General features: G+C 41.0%; 1 protein-coding gene across 1 annotated transcript in view; it reads left to right on the forward strand.

Annotated features, from left to right (window-relative positions):
- Positions 1 to 50: 50 nt before the first annotated feature.
- LOC139472375 (unconventional myosin-XIX-like) overlaps positions 51 to 17,849 on the forward strand; it is a 36,763-nt gene continuing 18,964 nt past the window's right edge. The window contains exons 1-15 of the mRNA XM_071254846.1: positions 51 to 139; positions 296 to 382; positions 1,854 to 1,976; positions 3,686 to 3,785; positions 4,866 to 5,017; positions 7,432 to 7,548; positions 9,311 to 9,384; positions 9,960 to 10,039; positions 10,828 to 10,897; positions 11,837 to 11,939; positions 12,923 to 13,031; positions 13,764 to 13,852; positions 14,252 to 14,333; positions 15,509 to 15,550; positions 17,591 to 17,777. Coding sequence (XP_071110947.1) covers positions 137 to 139; positions 296 to 382; positions 1,854 to 1,976; positions 3,686 to 3,785; positions 4,866 to 5,017; positions 7,432 to 7,548; positions 9,311 to 9,384; positions 9,960 to 10,039; positions 10,828 to 10,897; positions 11,837 to 11,939; positions 12,923 to 13,031; positions 13,764 to 13,852; positions 14,252 to 14,333; positions 15,509 to 15,550; positions 17,591 to 17,777 — 1,418 coding nt within the window. The 5' untranslated portion in view covers positions 51 to 136. The remainder of the gene's footprint in view (positions 140 to 295; positions 383 to 1,853; positions 1,977 to 3,685; positions 3,786 to 4,865; positions 5,018 to 7,431; positions 7,549 to 9,310; positions 9,385 to 9,959; positions 10,040 to 10,827; positions 10,898 to 11,836; positions 11,940 to 12,922; positions 13,032 to 13,763; positions 13,853 to 14,251; positions 14,334 to 15,508; positions 15,551 to 17,590; positions 17,778 to 17,849) is intronic.

A 17,849-nucleotide genomic window follows, 5' to 3' on the forward strand; every position in this document is an offset into this window, starting at 1 on the left:
TTGGTCAATCGCTACCCAATCAAAAACCCGTTTAATCGTATGCAGATAATGGCGGCCAAATTAAAAGAAAATGTCAACACACTGGTTGCGATATTTTTCACCTTGCAGAATTAATATTACATGTTGAATAGGAAAAATGGTAATATTCATTAGCTGATAAAACTTGTCTATTCGTGTGTATATATATATGTAAATATATATTGGTGTTAATCTGCTGAATATATTTCGTTTCTAAGTCAAATTCACCAGCTTGCCCAAGGTTATTCATTCAGAATTTTGATCTTCATTATCACAGGATCAGTGTACACCAGTGAGACGAAAACGAAAACCTGACAACAGTGAAAGCGAAATTGTCAACGCAGACAAGTCTTCAGTTCAGTGTGTAAGTCATATTAGAACATGTCAATATGAAGTTATGAACAGGTTTCAGAGCATGGAGTACCAATGCATTGCGTGAAGGCGTCCTCAGATGAAAACTCGACAGCAGGACAGTGGTTCGAATCCCATCACAAACATGTACTCATCAAGTGGTCTACCCAGTATTCTGAGTATTCACTTTAGGGACTTATCTAGGAGTCCAAACTAAATGCATTTGCCAGGCAATTTGGGAAAAGTTCGTAACCTTGCTAAACTTGATGTGTCCACTGTTTTGACTATTTTAACACAGCATCCATGGCATTGGCATTCAATGTAACAGTAATCCCCTTCCTCCTATTGATCAGTGAAATTTATATCACCTCCACATGGCCATAGGATTAGTTAGCCTATAGGTGAACTATGTTTATCATGTTTATGTTTTCAGAGACAGAAACTAATACTTTTCGTCTACTCATCACATGGTAACATGGCACAACCCCTAAAAATGGCAAATTTCTACTAGTCCTTGTGACACCTTACTACCACTAGCTCGTTGTCAACAGATATTTTCAAAATCTTTTCATGTTTTTAATCAAGGTGCTCACGTGATTTGATGCACTTCGCGATGTAAGACTCGTTTTATCACAATATAGATCTTGATCATCGATCAGATCGTCTTGACAGGGCGCCACCGTTTTGTTTGAAACAAATGCAAGTGATGCGATAGGTGGAATCTGATTGGTCCACAGGAGAGGCATAGAAGAGACATAGCTCGTAATAGCCACTGGTGGCGCTACGATCGAGCCCAGGAATTCCAGCCTAGTTCGGCAAGGGGGGAAACTGGACTTTTAAAGTTAGTTAACTCCCTTGCCTCGGGAAGATGCACCTTTGCATCGGTGGATCGCGATTTTATACTTCTCGATACTTTTATCGATTACAGTTGCACACAAAGTAAAAAAATTCCATTCTGGTCTTGAATGTTTGCTTTCACTGAACACTAATCAGTAGTGCAAGTTAATAGTGAAGACATAAATATTTTCATTTGTTGTGCCATGCTTCACACTGCCAACTGTAAATCATCAGTGTGCCATGTATTTGGCCATCGTCTATATGAAAAAGATGGCTTACGCACCACAGATAAGAGCACATGCAAGTGTTGTGATATATATCAGATCATGAGTAAGGTATCAGGATACGTATCGGATCTCACAGTTGGTGTATCGTCCCAGCCCAGAAATTATGTGTATGACAATGTTCTGAAGGTGGCTGAGCTCACAGAATTTCAATGCGATTTAAAACATGGCTACCGTGGTGGCCATATTGAAAATGTCATTTTTGCTCATTCTGCATTCAATTATGAAAAAGTTTTAGTTTCATTGTAAATTAGTTCACTACCACTTGACCCCCTTTATAATTTTTTTAATACAAGAAGCAATTGATCTTCAGAGCCTTGTGATTCTATTTTGTGCTGCAATTCCACCTGTTTTTCAATACAGGGACAACAAATTTATATAAGAAGCAAACAACATGGTTGGGAGACTGCTGTACTGAAAGATGTGACAAGTGACAACAGTAGCCATGGTAACAAGGATTTTGTCGCAGAGACCACATCAGGGGAGGTAAGATATCAATGAGATACATTTATGTGATTAGACTTTCATTATCTATAGTACATTCTTTAATACTGGCATCATTGACAAATTTGTATTTTTGCTTTAGGTGACACTTTTTTTATTTCTTGGTTTACGGATGCGCCGCTCTTTCAAAGTCCAAATGTTAAAAAAAATAAAAAATGAAAATTACCCCCTTTTTTTTATTACTGCCAAACTTTTTGTCAAAAAGTTCCAACAAAAACAGATTTCATTTCCTCGTCGAGCGTAAAGCAAAGGGAAGTCACTCTGATATTTCTCACTGGGATCCTTCTCTAATACTATCAAAGCTTGTCAACGACTCACACCGCAGGGTAGACCGACCAAGTCACATCAAAATAGTTTATAATTTTATTAACCTACTTGTCATATCATTCATTTATTAAATTTATCACATTTCACAATGTTTGAAATATGTATTCCATTTGATTTTATCATTTTTTATCTTGTAAATTAAAAATTTATTCACGAGACACTATTTCCTGCAATGTTATTGAAAATAAAATTCCAGGACACACTTTGACAACGGGTCCTCATCGAACATGTCAAACAGCAAAATAAAGACATTTCAAGCAAATCTTTGAATATATTATACAAAGTAATAAAATCAACAAAGATGTATCTAAAAGTTGCCAAACTGACATCTAAGTTATTATTTCTATCTGTTGAAAAAGGCTACTACTTATATTAATAGGATAGCAGAACCATACACTTAACCTATGGTAGTATTGTAAGGGCTAACCCTATTGAGGTCTATATTACTAGCGGGAGACATAATAAAAATAATTCCTTTTGTGTTTATTTTTATCCCCCGCCCAACAAAGTTGGCAGGGGGATATAGAAACAGGCTTTGCCCGTCCATCCGTACGTACGTACGTCCGTCCGTCACGTTTCGTTTCCAGAGCATAACTCGGAAACCGTTCAATATGTTTTCATGAAACTTTGCAGGTCTGTCAAGTACATGCTGAACTGGTGCCTTTTGCTATTTAGAAATTTTAGAATTTTTTTACGTTTCCATGGCAACAAGATACGCATCAGAAACGCAGAAATACACAGTAAAATATAATCTAAGCGTATCAAATACGCAACGAACATTACAGATACGCTACAAAAATAAAACTTGTGCGTATCATCAAAATATTGTGAAGTAACCCTGCGTATTCGATTAGCAAATCAGCAACTTATTTTGAAATTATACGGGCATTCCGTCAACCTTGCCAAACTCCACAATGACAGTTACATCATGATAATTTGCCATCACACTTTCTTGTGGAAGTATCGTGGTATTTTTTAGTCCTATAAAGCTCTCGAACCCACACAACACCAGTTTGTACGGACTAGATGAATAGTGTTTTTAAATATTTAACTTAAATACCCACATGTGTAAAAACTAGTGGGTAACAGAAATTTGAATACGCAGATAGAATTACTGATACTCAATGATTTTACAATGCATGGGTAAAATACCCACAACACCAGAAGCTTATCTGGAGCTCTGGTTAGATTTAATTATTTCATAAATTCTTCAACAGGGGAGGGGGATAAAGCCACGTTAGTGGCAAACTCTTGTTTTTCTTTTCTCGCTGCTTGTTCGGGCACTTGGCCTGTGAACCGAAAATTATAAAATGTGTGTCCTTAGTTTGTTAAGCTGTAATACTGTACATATGTTTGTCATGCAGGAGTTGGTGTGCAGACAAGAGGATGTCCTCCACTGTTCCAATGTCCCCCTGTGTAGCACCGAGCGCTTGTCAGACCTTGCTCCACTCAACGAAGCCACAGGTACATCAAATGATTTTCTCAGGGAGCTCAGGGAAACATATGCGAAACGAACACAAGCAGGCAGTTCCGAATGGAAAATATAATAAAGGCAACACTTGTATTATAGCGTTGTGGATATTTTCTACACCCTGTCATTTCTAAGCATTGGGACATGTACACCCAAAGGGGAGTATGAAAGGAATATATTTGGGGTCTATGTAGGATTTATTGTAAGATCAAAATTTCGGAATCAACGAAAAATTGAAATGAACCAGGATTATTTTAGAAAGCTGACATCTGACTGGCTGAAGAATACATGTATCTAGAGCTGGGACGGATTACTCGGATACTCGTGTCGGGTGTTTCCTGAGTAGACTCGGGTACCCACATGACTACCCGGACCCGCAGTTAGTCATGTGATATATGGTTAAATGACAATAACAATATAATTCCATGTTTACACTAGTACAAGTCGCTAATGTTTGCATTTCTTTCCGACTATGGGCACATTCCTTCTGACTTTTATATGTTTGAGTAAAGACAAAGCTTCAGTTAACTTCAGTGTATACACAATCAGATCATTTAATACTATTTCTAAGACCCGCGAATATCCGGGGTAGAAAAGGTCCTCAGCAACCCATGCTTGCCGTAAATGGCGACTATGCTTGTCATAAGAGTTGACTAACGGGATTGGGTGGTCAGGCTCGCTGACTTAGTGGATGCATGTCATTGATCTCAATTGCGTGGATCGATGCTCATGACATCAATCACTGGATTGTCTGGTCCAGACTCGATTATTTACAGACCGCCATCATATAGCTGGAATATTGCTGAGTGCGGCGTTAAACAACAAACCAACCAACTTCTATATCTAAACACTTTTTTGCCATGGCTCAATTCCCAACTGAACATTTTGTGCCCAACTTAAGACCTACAACAGGTACGCGGGCAGGGTAATAGGGGGATGGGTACCCAGGTAGTACATTTTGTCTCGTCCCAGCCCTACATGCATCCCTCATTTAGATTAGGTGATGCAGTGTTTAGTGTATTGTGCCTGAAGCACCTGTAAAATGTCTTGATGAGTGTGTGTCATGTCTCCAGTCCTGCATTGTCTGTGGGAGAGGTTCAAGCTGAACTGTATCTACACCAAGGCTGGATCTACAGTGGTGGCTGTCAATCCATTCAAGGACATCTCAGGTCTCTACTCACTAGACACCGTGGAGGCTTACTGCACAAGACAGCCAGGCAACCAGGTAGGTACTTACAACCTGTAGATATTACCCACAGGGCAAGCATTTTATTAGAGCTGGGTATAGCTTCGTATTTTGTGATACAATTTGTATCACGATACAGACTGATGGTACTACAGGTATCATGATAGACATCAGATTGTAAGAAATGATGAAATCACTAAAATACAGCTCTAAAACCTCTTTCTTAATAGGGGGCACGGGTGGCCAAGTCGTCTATGGCGCCGCGATTCGCTGTGCAGAGTTGCGTCCCTTGGTCACGCCAGAAACCTATGATTGTGGGTTCGAATCCCAGTTCGCCCCGATTATGTTTCTAGGTTTGTCAGCACCATACCCGTGCTCGTGGGTTTCACCGAAGTGGTAAACGTCTAAGACCTGCATCACTTTGGGCATTCTGCCACATTAAACTGATACGCCGTGATATAACTGGAATAATGTTAAAAGCAGGGTTAAACCCAACTCACTCACTCACTCACTCTTTCTTAATACATTTTTTTAACAATGAAAACCACAAGAAAAAAATCAGTTTTAAATGAAGGGATGGTTATTAAATGTAACAGTTAGTCAGTGTGTCCTCAGTCACCATGTCCCCATGTTCTGCCATATTAACAGGAGGCGCTATGCTTAGCAGCTACTTCTGCCTTTACAGGAGGTAACTCTATTAGTTCCTGTTCTATTTATAGCATATCATGATCTTACACACTGCCGATTCAAATATTGTGTGCACCTGAGTATCGATGATAGCGTAGGTATCGGTGAATCATTATATCCCTTGATATTATTGCCATTATTTTCAGCAAATCTTATAGAGTATTGTAGTTTAATCTTTGTGCTGATTGGCTAGTTCATGCCAATTGTTTCAGCCTTGTGACCAAATACATTGAGTTGCCTCCATGACCGGCATAGGTTGCTGGGAACCTTCTCTAACAGGAGACCCAAAGTAATTCCTTATCGAACCCAAGAGGATTATAGAGATAAGGTTTATGAAGTTTTAAACTTGTGTGATATGTTTCTTGACAATAAAATATGTTAACTTAAAATGAAGCCTGGCATTGAATTGAAGATCACAAAGAGTATCCATGCTTTTGTTAGATGTGGAAAGTTGTATGCAATGCATAGAGTTTGTATTGCATGTAAGGAGCTTGTGTAGTCACTTGACCTAATATGGCGACGTCCATGAATTTGCGAGCTGTCATTCATTATAGTATAAGTGATCAGGAGGGTTTTGTCAATAAAACACATCCTACTTCGCAGAAACTCACATGTCCTAATCATGTTAAGGAGGGTTGAGTGTACTAAACGCACCCTGCTTCCCAGAAAGCATGTGTTTTCCATGAAGACCTTGTAAATGAATGGGACATGGGAATTTTTGATAGTTAGTCAGACACTTCAGTTTTGACAGTAGTGAAAGACGTCTCTCACACAAGAGTACAACTTACATTATAGTGCCATTACAGGGTGATATTCAGAATATTAGTCATATAAAGTTGCCATAACAGGGTGATATTATGTTGTACAATACCGAGGGCGGTCGGGTAGCCTAGTGGTTAAAGCGTTCGCTCGTCACGCAGAAGACCCGGGTTCCATTCCCGACATGGGTACAATGTGTGAAGCCCCTTTCTGGTGTCCCCTGCCATGATATAGCTGGAAGATTGCTAAAAGCGGCATAAAACCATACTCACTCACTCATTCACTCACTCATTGTACAATACCTGAATGTTTGTAAGCATTGTTTGTAGTTTGTGTGTCAAATGTGTGATGGAACAGTAGTGCATATTATAAATAGTTTTGGGTTGATAAACAGGCTGAATTGTCATTGTTGTTTTTTGTTCGTTATTATACATATTCCTTAATATCAGTAAGTATTGTGAACTTGGTAGGTTCTAGGTACTAGTAGCTATAGTGAGGTAGTTGATGTAAGTGGTGATAGTGGAGACGGCAGTTGTATTATGGCGATGTTTCAGTGAAGACCATTTTGATTGATACAAAATGTTTGTTGAAGTTTGAATTGATCTGAATAGTAATCACCATGCCAGGTGGAGGTACAATACATTATATTGTGCATTTCATAAACCAGTACTGCTATGAAAGTTAGCTGTCATTCAACAAAAGACACCATTTGTCAAGATAATATTATATATTGTCAGACATGTTTATAGGAACTTCTTTGATAACGGTGTTAGAACCTACACCAAAGCGTATCTCTTAATTGTAATAAATCCATAAATTCCTATCCCTACTTATCCTTACATGTTATAGGAACTCCAACATTGCTTGTCACATGTAGTTTGCTGATGAAAGACCAACACGGAGAAAGGGAAATGCTTAGTTTAGCATTGTAGCATTGAGTGAACTACCACTGAGTCCCAGATACAATTGCCTGGAGATCAGTTGAAGGATGTTTGATGCTGTTGCAGGAATCAAGGGCACCCCACATCTATGAGATAGCGGAGGAGGCTCACGGTCGGTTGCAGCGAGACTCTCACCCCCAGGGGCAGTGCATCATCGTCAGTGGAGAGAGTGGGGCAGGCAAGGTAAGTTGACGATCATGTACACTCATGTCAACCAGCAGATATTTCAAATTTAAATACGTGTCATTGTTATGCTTTTAATATTACAGGGTTTTACCACTACTCTCAAAAGTGGAGGTCCAGGGGACCAGCAATAATTAATTTGAAGGGTCCTTGTTAGGCAATATTAGGGTCCTGCGTCGAGGCATCAAAAATCTCTTTATGAGTAAACGAAGCCTACAGACCAGTATATCTGACTTCTGTATCTAGATAGCAAACTTAAGTGGACAGTTCCGAATATAAATACATTTTTAAACTTATCTTATCTCTCACTATGCTTCCTTCTTCTTTCGATCGTTATGTGGAAATGGGCCTGAACAAAGTTTCCAGCTTCTAAAAACAATTCACCAGAACACATCCCAGCATCACCATGGTCACTACCCAAACAAATGGGTCACGTACTGTCAGCCTGTGCGCCAGACGTTTGGGCAGAGTCCTGATCCCTTACCTGCACACCTCTGCTTTAAGTATGTGCTGTCTTGGTACTGTTCGATGATCCTCTTGTAGATGTAGTTGATTGTTCCTCATCTCAGCATGCTTCAATCCCTCGGGCGTGATTGATAGCTTTGACGAAGCATTAAAAGAGATGCCAACCTGACCCACCCTTTTGTCCATTGGAGATAGTGGTGTTGACTGTCTTGTAGAACTGATTGCCCAGAGACCTCTTCCGGATCAGTTAAGACCACCTCCGTGGTCTAGTGGTAGAACGTCCGCCCAGAGAGCGGAAGGTCCGGGGTTTGATCCCCAGCCGCGTCTTACCGAAAGACGTTAAAAGATGGTACTTGTTGTTACCCTGTCTGGTGCTCGGCATTAAGGGGCTAAAACAAGGACTGGTCGGCTCGGAGTCAGTATACTGTGTCTGAGTGGGGTGTTTTGTCTTATCCAAGATGGCGGACGTTTCCGAGCGAAAACGTGCATAACGAACAACGGATATAACAAACTGATTTCTCTGGTCCCTTGTAGTTCCATATATCCGTGTTCTACTGTATTTGTATGAATGTTTAATGTCAGCTTCCTGGTGTATGTCTCACAGTCGTAGACTCCACAGGCTAGAGTATCTCTGCCCCACAATCCATAAGTTTGAGATGGGATCAATTTTACATTAAGTTAAATATTTATATGCTTATCCTATATAATATGCTATATGCCTACCAGACCATCCCCACATTACAGCTCCTCTAGCCTGATAGCTCTAAGAAAGAGAATGATGTGGCAGAGAAGGCTAGTGATTAGGTCGTGTGAGCTCACAACATACAGTGCGTGACCCATTTGTTTGGGTGGTGACCATGGTGATGCTGGGATGTGTTCGGGTGAATTGTTTTAGAATCTGCATTCTCTGATGTGTTTTTATTTTGGTTGAAATAATAATGTTCAATTCGAGAAAGAAATAAAGCCAAATCATTTTGAAAAGCTGACATCTGATTGGTTCACATACCCATGTATCCTTCACTGTCATTGGTAGTTGAGGTTAGCTCCGGGTTGTCAGATCTTCAAAATTAACCAGGCAATACAGTCCTGTCTTTACCCTAATGTTAAAAGTGAATGAAATGTTAAATTTTTGTGGGGTACTTAACTTCAGATACCTTAGGAGGACAACCTAATGACCCCCATTACTAATTATTCTGAACACTGAAAATGAAAGTAAAGCATTGTTAAAAAATATATTGTTATACATTCTGTTTGTATAATATACATAAGCATTATTTCGGTGTCTGCTGACTTTCAGACTGTGTCTGCCAAGCACCTTCTGAGGTATCTGACAGTGGTGGCCAACCCTCACACAGATCTCTCCCAAGACAGGTTTGTTTGTTTTTGTGTTTTCGTCGATCAGCAATATTCCAGCTCATCTCATACAGCCTGTAAATAATCAAGTCATGATCTGACAGTCTTGTGATTTATATCATGAGCACCAATAATTTCATCTTCAAGGGCTTATCAGGACAGGTAGGGCCAGGGAAAGTTCTACTCATCATTGACAGCAGACAATTTCCCTCTTTCTTTATCCCTATTGTTGGTTTCAAAAACATTATTTCAGGTCAGGTTTAGATGGTCGACCATTTCATTGTACAGTCTCAGGGATGATACCTAGGTTTGCCTTTATCCACTTGCAAAAGCCTAGTGTGAAGATGGTGTGGTTGATTGTCACCTGCAACTATGCTTACACTTAACATGCTTAAGGAGGAAGACTAGGGTGATTGACCTGGATTTCAAAGCAGCATCTCAGTCATGTTTCATAGTCGACTCCAAGATCACATCCATTATCTGTTTACCTCAATACATCATGTCTCAGGCTTACATGTCAAGTGAATATTGACATTTATATTCGAGTTGTATGTGATATTTGAGTTGTTTGTGGTACATTTCTTTTGTTTCAGAAAACTTTCTGAATGTACGGGAAAGGGCAAGGCCATTGAGAGACGAATCCTAGATTCCAATCCCATCCTAGAGGCTTTTGGTAACCACCTGTCATAATTCATAGTTAGAATGAGATGTGTTTAAGTAGAACTACATTTTTTTTTAATTATTCAAATTAGATGATTCCCAAACATTGGTGTATAGTGTTCATCCTGATCATCTATGAAAACAAGCCCCCAAATAGAGAAAACCCTGAACGTCTGCTGAATTCCACTCATTATGTTCCGAGATTTTCAAACAGAGATGAAATGTCACAAATGTGGTCAAATGGAAAAAGTAAATGTTTTCCTGAATGGTATCATTCCATAAAACAAAAGTGGCAAATGACGTACAAAATCATTCTTGCAAATACACCATCTGAACGTCGGTGGGGGTTGGTTGCTAATGGCTCTCATAACAGAAACAAGCTAGGGCAAACATGGTGGCTATGGCTATAAAAGGGACCCTCAAGTGACAAGCTGGTATCCATAACATAGATATGACATTCATGCGAAGATTAAATGCTGGTCAGAGTGGGAAGTCATGGCCACGTCAGAATGATCAATCATTTGCAACATCGTCATGAACCACTGACGACTGTATGGGTTTGATTGTGTAATGGAACGGAACCCATATGACCGTCCAAGCATCACAGGATAACAGCTCGAGTCACCAGAGACCTCCCACAGAAGCACTCCATCATCAACATGCCTTGGCCCACCCTCAGTCCTGATTTGAACTCTATTGAACACTTGGTGGACAAGATCCCACAAGATCCGTCCAAAGCCGATTACTGCGACAGATCAATCATTTCCACACATAACTTATGTCCAGTACTTTTTATCACAGGTAATGCTGTTACACCAAGAAATAACAACAGCTCAAGATTTGGTAAATTCATTCAGCTGCAGTTTCAGAGGTGAGCACATTCTTAGTACTGGTCCTTATAACACCTTGCTCATTTTCCTTAACATCTCCAATAGTGTAGACTTGGGGTAACATGTTTTAGGAACGGCCATGTGCAGGGAGAGTGCAGATAGAGTAGTCTCCCTTGAAACAAAGCTTACATCTCCAATAGTTTAGACTTGGGGTAACATGTTTTAGGAACGGCCATGTGCAGGGAACGCAGATAGAGTAGTCTCCCTTGAAACAAGGTTTACATCTCCAATAGTGTGGACATGGGTTAACATGTTTTAGGAATGGCCAAGTGCAGGGAGAGTGCAGAGAGAGTAGTCTCCCTTGAAGCAAGGCTTACATCTCCAATAGTGTAGACTTGGGTTAACATGTTTTAGGAACAGCCAAGTGCAGGGAGAGAGCAGATAGAGTAGTCTCCCTTGAAGCAAGGTTAACATCTCCAATAGTGTAGACTTGGGGTAACATGTTTTAGGAACGGCCATGTGCAGGGAGAGTGCAGATAGAGTAGTCTCCCTTGAAACAAAGCTTACATCTCCAATAGTTTAGACTTGGGGTAACATGTTTTAGGAACGGCCATGTGCAGGGAACGCAGATAGAGTAGTCTCCCTTGAAACAAGGTTTACATCTCCAATAGTGTGGACATGGGTTAACATGATTTAGGAACGGCCAAGTACAGGGAGAGCAGATAGAGTAGTCTCCCTTGAAGCAAGGTTAACATCTCCAATAGTGTGAACATGGGTTAACATGTTTTAGGAATGGCCAAGTGCAGGGAGAGTGCAGAGAGAGTAGTCTCCCTTGAAGCAAGGCTTACATCTCCAATAGTGTAGACTTGGGTTAACATGTTTTAGGAACAGCCAAGTGCAGGGAGAGAGCAGATAGAGTAGTCTCCCTTGAAGCAAGGTTAACATCTCCAATAGTGTAGACTTGGGTTGACTTGTTTCAGGAGCGGCCATGTGAAGGGAGCAAAGATAGAGACTTACCTCCTGGAGAAAACCAGAGTTGTACACCAGGGGGCGGGAGACTGTAACTTCCACATCTTCTATCAGGTCAGCTTCCTTCGTCATCTTACACACCCCACATGTTACACAGGTGTGAGCAATGGTCACTGAATTCAATCAATAACGTCCATTAGAAACTCCCACCCTGGAAGTATGAGGTCAGTATGATCCAATTATCATTCAGAGATGCTCACAATAAAGTTTATGTGTCTCGTTCTCAAAACCCCCATCCCCTTTATAAGCGAAAAAAACCAGCACCAGTCCACCCCATTTACAACAATAATACTCGTTTTATTACTGTTCAGAGCAGGTGTATTGATGAACCAGTTGTTCAGTCTACAATATATGAGTCTTATATGTACATGTTTGTTGTTGTCAATGGGTTAAAATTGTGTTTCCTATAGCCAGTATTCCCTGGTATCTGACTTACTTTGTGCGGACTCCATCAAGACTTATGTATAGTGGATAATCATTCCTTAGCAAATGGGCTGCCAATCTCATTAAAATCAGATCTAAGTTCTCGCTACCGCTAAACAAAGATCTGAGGACATCCCATTACTGGTCACGTCAGACCGACTTTGCACGAACTTTGATCGACCAATGGAATGACCAATCAGAAGGCAGCTTTCTCGTGATCTACGGCACTAATTTCAAATTGGCGACTATGCTTCGAAACATATTTTGACAAATTCTCGATTACAAATTTGAAATTTGAAATTTGAATTCTGGAATGGCTAATAGATAGTCTAGATTGTATGGATTCAGTCGTTAAACCCGTAACTATCGTTCGGAGTTAAAGTTTGAGGTTGTATGATTAGAAATCACATTCCGACTGTCACTTTCATAATCTGGTAAGCGATGCTATGATTGGTCGAATGAAAGGTCGTTCTGACATGACCCTTAATGGGATGTCCTCAGATTTTTGTTAAGCGGTAGCTAGAACTGTGGTCTGATTTTAATGAGATTAATGGGCTGCTGTTGTACTACAAGTGGAAGGGTTTCTTATGTGTTGCTGTCTGATGTTTACACAGCTGTGTGGAGCTTCAAGCAGTGTCCCTGACACAGAACAGCCAGGATGGGTGTGTCAGCTGAGAACTCTGCTACAGGGCCACAGCTTCAACATAGTGCCAGGGAAGGAAGGTGATACCTCACATCAAGTATTACGCATTCGACATTGTGTGTGGACCAGTATCGAGGAACTAAATATCAAGTATCAGTATCAAGGAACTAATGGGAGCACGGTTGGGCCAGTTGTCTAGGGTGCAACTATTTGCTGTGCAGAGTTGCGCCCCTTGGGCACACCAGGAAGCAATGGTCGTGGGTTCAAATCCTGGTTTGCACTAATTATATTTCATGTTTTGTCAGCACTATATGTGTGTCTTTGGTTTCGCTAAAGAGGTAAACGTCAAAGACCTGCATCACTCCTGGCTTTTCTCCAACATCAAGCTGACACACTGTGATATAACTGGAATACGGTTCAAAGCGGCATTAATCTTAAATCACTCACTCGCTCCAACTGGGGGGCACAGGTGGCCCAGTCGTCTAAGGCGCCGCAATTCGCTGTGCAGAGTTGCATCCCCTGGACAAGCCAGAAACCTATGATTGTGGGTTCGAATCCTGGTTCACCCTAATTATCTTTCTAGGTTTGTCAGCACCATACCTGTGCTTGTGGGTTTCACCGAAGTGGTAAACGTCTGAGACCTGCATCACTTTGGGCTTTCCTCCCACATTAAGCTGACACGCCGTGATATAACTGGAAAAATGTTAAAAGCGGCGTTAAACCCAACTCACTCACTCACACTCACACTCCAACTGAAAATAACTCATTTCTAATCACATTTCAAACACATCACATGTCTAAATTTCTTTCAGGAGTAACAGAGAGAAAATCCTTGCAAACCACTCTTGAGGCCATGTCTGACATTGGCCTGTCTGACCATCTTCAGCAAGCTGTGCTACAGGTAGGTCGAACAATAATAAAATTAGGGATCATGAATATTGTGGGGGATATTTTTATGAAATTGTCTTCACAACAAATAAATACCCCCCAAAATATTCATGATCCCTAACTTGTTTGGTTCAGTATATGTCTGGCATACATGCTGTGTTGTCTGACAATATACACTAAGCTGTGTTAAATTGTAAGTGTATGATAATTCTGTCTCGCATATATTTTCTAACACGTAGCCCTGGCTCACCATCAGCAGAAAATCTTTAATGTCAACATACAAATGTATCGTCACATATTTTGGTATCTCAGCTACGATTTTCCATCACTTATTGTTTACGGATTTGATACAATCATTAAGAATACATTATTGCTTTGTACCCTACTGTATTGTGTCTTGGTGTCTATGCAGGTAATCACAGCAATTTTGTTCCTGTGTAACGTGGACTTCACAGCAGAGGATGAGGACTACAGCCGACTCAGCTCACAGTCAGGTAACCCACATCGTGGTGGCATTGGCCCTGTGTACAGTGCACAGGTCACAAATCAGGTGACCGCCTCCGTGGTCTAGTGGTAGAGTGTCCACCCGGAGCGTGGAAGGTCCGGGGTTCGATTCCCGGCCGTTAAGACATTAAAAGATGGTACTTGTTGTTACCCTGTCTGGCGCTCGGCGTTAAGGGGCTAAAACAAGGACTGTTCAGCTCGGAGTCAGTATACTGTGTCTTAGTAAGGTATTCATGTTAAACTGCGGCATGGTATCTCAGCGTGCTAGCACTATAAATCGGCATCAGTCCGGACTAGTACACGCACACAAACACACACACGTACATGCACGTCGCTATAATCTTGGACATGACGTTAAACCCCACTTCACCTCACCTCACCTCACCTCACCTCACCTCACCTCACAAATCAGGTGAAGTTAAGCTAGCTGGTCACGGGGAGTCCTTGGATGGGTGATCGTGTTCAGCAGCTTGACTCTTGAGAGTTTCTGGGCCTTTGGTCCTGCCCCTCACTGAAGCACATGTAACACACATGCCATCTCCTTGGGCAAGTGACTTGCTTCGAAATGTGCCTCTGTTCACCCAGCAGTAAATGGGTACCCGGTAGGATGAGATGACAATGTGGCTGTTAACCTAGTGCCTGACAGGCAGCTTGTATTGTATACTCCCCAGGGAGCTGAGAATGATTGTTGAGTGCACACTGATCCTCTGTGATAATATAACTGTGTGTTCTCTTATAACAATCTTTGAATCCTACCTGTTTTAACCAACAATGGGTTGTGGATCTTATCTAAGAAATAAATGACGAGTGGGAGTTGGTTATCGAACAATAAAACACCAAAAGGAAAATAAACCATGAGGGGCGCTTTCTGAAGGATATCAGTAAAACGTACACGATTTAAAAACTGTTCCCCTTATTTATAATAATGACGACTCACTGAATAAAATCCCACCTCGGCAATGTTGGACAAGTCCATTTTATGAACAGGGGGGCCTAAAATTTGGTATTTCAAGGATATTCACAATTTTCGTTTTTCCATTTAATCCTCCAGTTGCGTCCAAAAAATCTTGAAGTCAATTCTTAATTAAATCAATGATCATGATTTCAAAGGACTTGCAGTTTGTGAATGTAAACAAATGGTATTGTGTGGTTACCATGGTTACAGCTCAGATGTCCTTCCTGGAGCGATCGTGTCTGGAGCTGTCAGGTAGTGGTTATGTTGTTGCTGTTGACGCCTTTCAGAGCAGATTGATTTGTTTGTTGCTGTTTGTTAGCTCGGCTGTTCAAAGATTAACTGAGCTGTTCTGATGGATTGGTGTACAGTCTTCCCTCCTGGGGGGATTTTGGTTCAGCTTTGGTCACTAGCAGCCTGTGCTGGGCATACCTGGTGACTTGATGGAGCGAGGCTTTGTGAGCTGGTTGACTATGTGTCATTGTACCCCAGTGATGTAGATCGTTGCTCACAAAATCAATCACTAGACTGTCTGGTCCAAACTTATAGCTGGAAGATTGATGAGTGTGGCTTTAAACATCAAAATCATCCATAGGGAGCAGCACAGAGCTACAGTCACTGGTTGTATTTTTTGTGTTTGTTTGTTTGTTTGTTTATTTGTTGCTAACGCCGTACTCAGCAATATTCAAGCTTTTTGACAGCGACCTGTAAATAATCAAGTCTGGACCAGACAATCCAGTGATTGACATCATGAGTATCGATCCACACATTTGGTATAGGATGACATGCATCAACCGAGTTGGTGACCACCCTATCCTGTTAGTCGCATCTTACAACAAGCATAGTCACTTTTTACAGCAAGCATAGGTTGCTGAAGACCTGTTCTACCCTGGATCTTCACGGGTCACTGCAGCTACTGACAAACAAACCCTGAAGCTTTCCCATTTTTTAAAATCAAATTATCTCATTGTTTAAATTATTTCATATCTGGTTTCTAATATGGATACCTTTTTTATCTTTATTTGGATATCTATACATGTATTTATGTAAATGTACTGTAGATTAGACCAGTGCAGATCCAGGTTAGAATTGGTCTTCAGCAACCCATGGTTGTCATAAGAGACGACTAACAGGATCAAGTCAGGATCACTGACTTGGTTGATGGATGTCATCATATCCCAATTACTTAGATCAGTGCTCATAATGTCAATCCAGGTGTTCTATCCATTGTACGTCCCAAATAATAGCAAGTTGTCCTTGATCTTCTCTCAGTTGTCACCACCCGGCCGGACGGATGGTAGGTTTAGGGCACTGACTTATTGAAGTCATCGTGAACTATTCACGCCGAAGACCCGGGTTCGATTCCCGACATGGGTACAATGTGTGAAGCCCATTTCTGGTGTCCCCCGCCGTGATATTGCTGGAATATTGCTAAAAGCGGCGTAAAACCACACTCATTCACTCACTCACTCATCATGAACTATTGGGCATGGACATTCAAATATGACCCACTAAGGCAGGGATGCAGGTGTAACTGTGTTTGTAATTATCATTGAGCATTCTAGATTTTGCTTGATGCTGATTGGCTAGTTTGTTCCAGTCCTTCCATTGTTTGCGACTAGACCCATTGTAACGTGACGTCGTATGAATGCTTTGGCCAATAACTGGATCTCTATTCATAATAACTGTTCCTAGTGTAACTATTTAATATGACCTGGTGTCTACATAAGAAACCCAACTTATATTCGTTGCCAAAAGAAACGTGAATACCATACATGTGGGTTAACTCATATTGAAGAGATATTAATTGGTTTGGTGCACCAACGTACATAGTGGTATGTTGTGTGAACCAATGCACATAAACGCATCACGTGACGTCATAGATCCATGACTCAAGATGCACCATTTGTCTCATACAGGATTAGTGTGTAAGGTTTGGAAGTCTGCATATCGTGATAAAAACAAGGACACTGTGGTAACACTTGACTGATCGTTAGTTTTGTCATTAAGTGGTACACATTGGAAACATCTCTTCTTAACGTACATACTTTTCTATATGTTTCTGTGGTTCGTGTTTCTTTTGGTGATGTGTGTATACGTTTAGAATAGACTACGGGCAGCACAGAACTGACAAGCTTTAATCCCTCGGGACAAATAATCAGTAATTCATTGTAGCTTGTAGATTATTTCCTAAGTATTTTCTGGTTGCTTGTGGTGTTATTTAAGAAAAATGTACATGTGAATGCACAGATACAATGTTTCAATATTGACATCAAGGATATATTTGTGGTACAGCAACCTGCGAGGCAAGGCTGCAGTGCTGCCACCTGCTGGGCATCTCTGCCGACTCTCTAGAGCAGGTGCTGCTCCACCGTAGCATCGAGTCCGGGGGCAACAAGCGTCGCAGTGTCTTCGTCAAACCCCTCTCCATAGCTGATGCTCGCACTCGGCGGGACTGTCTCGCCATGCTCCTGTACTCGAGGTACTGTCACAGACTAGTATAGAGTTTATTGTGATCATGTTTTATTTATCTACTTGTCATTTTGAACACATA

The sequence above is a fragment of the Haliotis cracherodii genome, unplaced genomic scaffold, assembly GCF_022045235.1.
Source record: "Haliotis cracherodii isolate W230 unplaced genomic scaffold, xgHalCrac1.p SCAF_24, whole genome shotgun sequence".
NCBI lineage: Eukaryota > Metazoa > Mollusca > Gastropoda > Lepetellida > Haliotidae > Haliotis > Haliotis cracherodii.